This window comes from Budorcas taxicolor, chromosome 1 (assembly GCF_023091745.1).
Source record: "Budorcas taxicolor isolate Tak-1 chromosome 1, Takin1.1, whole genome shotgun sequence".
NCBI lineage: Eukaryota > Metazoa > Chordata > Mammalia > Artiodactyla > Bovidae > Budorcas > Budorcas taxicolor.
The window spans coordinates 107,214,607-107,218,634 of NC_068910.1; the positions used below are offsets into that span (position 1 = coordinate 107,214,607).

At 33.7% G+C, this 4,028-nt stretch overlaps 1 protein-coding gene across 1 annotated transcript; it reads left to right on the forward strand.

Moving 5' to 3' along the window:
• Positions 1-241: 241 nt before the first annotated feature.
• Positions 242-1,168, forward strand: LOC128051584 (olfactory receptor 5K1-like). Its single transcript, XM_052644216.1, has one exon. The coding sequence runs from the start codon at positions 242-244 to the stop codon at positions 1,166-1,168; it is 927 nt and encodes a 308-aa protein (XP_052500176.1).
• Positions 1,169-4,028: the final 2,860 nt, after the last annotated feature.

The following is a 4,028-nucleotide window of genomic DNA, read 5'->3' on the forward strand; positions in this document are numbered from 1 at the left end:
TGGAATTATCAAAACAGTCTCATGAACCTGAGTTTTAGATTTGAGGTCATAGAAGCTGACATGTTAAGGGAACATATGTCCCTTAGAAGTCTGTGTGCCTGTATCACAGAGACAGTAGGAGAATCTGAAGAAGAAGCTCCTCTCCTTGTTGTAAAAATAAAAATTTTGGAGATAAAATAATACATGCTCTAAATTAGAATCTTATATTTCCATAATTCTTATCTCAACAAACAAGGTAGAGATGGCTGAGGATAACTGCTCCTTGGCAACTGAATTTATCCTCATAGGATTCACAGAACACCCAGATCTGAGGATTCTTCTGTTTCTGGTGTTCTTTATCATCTATCTGATCACCATGGTGGGGAATCTTGGCCTGGTGGCATTGATAGCAACAGAGCAACGTCTTCACACACCAATGTACATCTTCCTGGGTAATCTTGCTCTGATGGATTCCTGTTGTTCCTGTGCCATTACCCCCAAAATGTTGGAGAACTTCTTTTCTAAGGACAAGATGATTTCTCTCTATGAATGCATGGCACAATTTTATTTTCTCTGTCTTGCTGAAAGTGCAGACTCCTTTCTCCTGGCAGCAATGGCTTATGATCGCTATGTGGCCATCTGCAAACCACTGCAGTACCACATCATGATGTCACAGAAACTCTGCATTGAGATGACCACAGGGGCATACATAGCTGGAAACCTGCATTCTATGATTCACGTAGGGTTTCTGTTTAGGTTAACTTTCCGAGGGTCTCATCAAATCAATCACTTTTTTTGTGATGTTCTTCCATTATACAGACTCTCCTGTGTGGACCCTTATATCAATGAATTAATGATATTTATCTTTGGAGGATCAGTTCAAATATTCACTATTACCATAGTAATAACTTCTTACCTTTATATCATTTTCACAATTTTCAAGATGAAATCTAAAGAAGGAAGAAAGAAAGCTTTATCTACTTGTGCATCCCACTTTCTCTCTGTCTCAATATTCTATGGTTCTCTTCTCTTCACATACATTCGACCGAATTCAGTTAATGAAGAAGATAAAGATTTACCTGTTGCTATTTTTTATACTCTAGTTATTCCTTTATTAAACCCTTTTATTTATAGTTTAAGAAATAAGGAAGTAATAAATGTTATGAAAAAAATTATGAACATATCATAACATTCTGAAACAATTACCATGCCATGTGGACAGCCGATTGCAATTTGAGAAAACTTTTTTCAAAATCAAAGAATATTGAGAAAAATGGGAAATGACAACTTTCAATATAAAATATCAAATTATTAACACATGATTAGTTTCTGAGCTGAATAAACAAGTTCAGAAAAGAGACTTTCTGCTAAAATGTACTCCAAAATATAAGTTACTAGTTTTCATCAGGGATAAACTAAATAATTAATCTTGAGTAACACAAGAGTACTCTTGAGTAACACAAAACTGTGTTCCACTATGATTAGTTCCAACAGTTACTATTATTTTCAGAGTATAATAGTTACAATTTTCAACAAATCCTAGAACTAGAAGTTATATACAATGGTTGCCTTCATTTAGTATTGCTGGTAAATTTCTGCAATTGGAAGCCATAATCTAACCAACTCCTCATACCTCAAGTTCTCAAAAATTAATTCCTTCTTAGGCAATACCGTGTGACAGAAGTAAGCTATATATTTCCATTTGAATATAAATTTTGAGTTTAAGATATTCTATTTGAAAATGAATTCACATAAAATATTTATTTCCTAATCAACACTTTCCTGTTTATTGTTAGTCAATTTTCTATCAATTTTTCTGAAATAGAGTATTTTAATTTATTGTTGATTTATCAATCTGTAGTTGAATACATTGCTACTTATATAGATAGCCTTATGTATTTGATATTTTCATGCTGTTTACTTTTGATTGGCAGCCCATCATATATGACAGTCTAATTACTAAATATATTAATTAAATAAAGGTTTCTTCCTCTCATATTACTATTTGACTTGCTTATTATTATGAATATCTCTATCCTGGGCTGATTCCAATCAAGAGTATTAATGCATGGATAGCATTAACAAAAACCTGGAGATGCTGATCAAGCATAATTGAGACAGAAAATATTAACAATTCTACATTTATAAACAAAAGCATGCATTGATCCTTACATGTACAATTATGAAAGAAATAATTTATTGAGAACCTACCAACTGCTAGGCACTAAACCAAAACTTTCATATATGTTACCTACCAAATAGTTAGACAAGATTTTTCACGTCTTTCCACAGTAAAAATTCCACACATTGACAAGTCAAGAAAAGAGTTTATTACCAAAATGCCAAACCTAGAAATAATAAGCAGATTAACTGATGCATGTGATTCTTTGATCATTCTTTCATTTTCCTTTTTGCCCTCAATCCATTTTCCTACTTCCTTTCCCTTATTTGTTTTATAATTAAGGACCACTGTCAAATTCATACTCCTTCCCTTTCAAATGTCTTCTATCTACATTTGGACAATGAGGAGCAGTGTAACTAAAGATGGGGGAAAACCCAAAATGTTTCTCCCCTCTCCCACTGCTAAAGGGAGTGTCTCCAAGCACAAGTTGCATCTAATCACTGAGTCCATCTACTGTAAGAAAGTTGCTTATGTGTGTGAAATCATAGATTATGTTAACTAACCACTCACCCTTGTAGAAACTCCTCACTAATAGTAATATCTGAGCTGCCTTACTATTCTGTTTGACTTTTTGATTTAACAATACTTTTGAACTGTTTACTAAGTTAAATTTCTCTCCTTAACTAGTGGGCAAAGTCTTTGTTTTCCTGCATTATTCCTCTTACAATGACTATATAAATTTTAAAACCTTTACGTAATAATAAAACAGCAGAGTTAATAGCCACATAAAATACAAAAAAATTGAAGAGATTTACGAGAGAAAGAAAATGGTTAACACATATATAAGAAACTACTATAATTCATAAAAGACAGGCAAACATCTGAGTGAAAGGAAGGGGCAATGGACATTCAACAGAAAAAATTGCAAATCTAATAATCTTAAGAAATATATTTCACTTATTTCAATTTAAATATGTGAAATTAATTATTTTTGGCTTTATTTATTTTACTTCTATTGTATGAGGGGAATGAAGATCTATCAGTTTGGGAAACATTTAAAAGGATATGACACAAAATAGAAAGCCCAGAGATAAATCCACACACCTATGGACACCTTATCTTTGACAAAGGAAGCAAGAATATACAATGGATTAAAGACAATCTCTTTAATAAGTGGTGCTGGGAAAACTGGTCAACCACTTGTAAAAGAATGAAACTAGAACACTTTCTAACACCATACACAAAAATAAACTCAAAATGGATTAAAGATCTAAACGTAAGACCAGAAACTATAAAACTCCTAGAGGAGAACATAGGCAAAACACTCTCCGACATAAATCACAGCAGGATCCTCTATGACCCACCCCCCCACAATACGGGAAATAAAAGCAAAAATAAACAAATGGGATCTAATTAAACTTAAAAGCTTCTGCACAACTAAAGGAACTATAAGCAAGGTGAAAAGACAGGCTTCGGAATGGGAGAAAATAATAGCAAATGAAGCAACTGACAAACAACTAATCTCAAAAATATACAAGCAACTCATGCAGCTCAATTCCAGAAAAATAAATGACCCAATCAAAAAATGGGCCAAAGAACTAAATAGACATTTCTCCAAAGAAGACATACAGATGGCTAACAAACACATGAAAAGATGCTCAACATCACTCATTATCAGAGAAATGCAAATCAAAACCACAATGAGGTACCATTTCATGCCAGTCAGAATGGTTGCGATCCAAAAGTCTGCAAGCAATAAATGCTGGAGTGGGTGTGGAGAAAAGGGAACCCTCTTACACTTTTGGTGGGAATGCAAACTAGTACAGCCACTATGGAGAACAGTGCGGAGATTCCTTAAAAAACTGGAAATAGAACTGCCTTCTGACCCAGTAATCCCACTGCTGGGCATGCACACTGAGGAAAGCAG

Bases quoted from the DNA above. Each gene is read 5' to 3' on its own strand.
- LOC128051584 (XM_052644216.1), top strand. From the start codon at position 242: ATGGCTGAGGATAACTGCTCCTTGGCAACTGAATTTATCCTCATAGGA.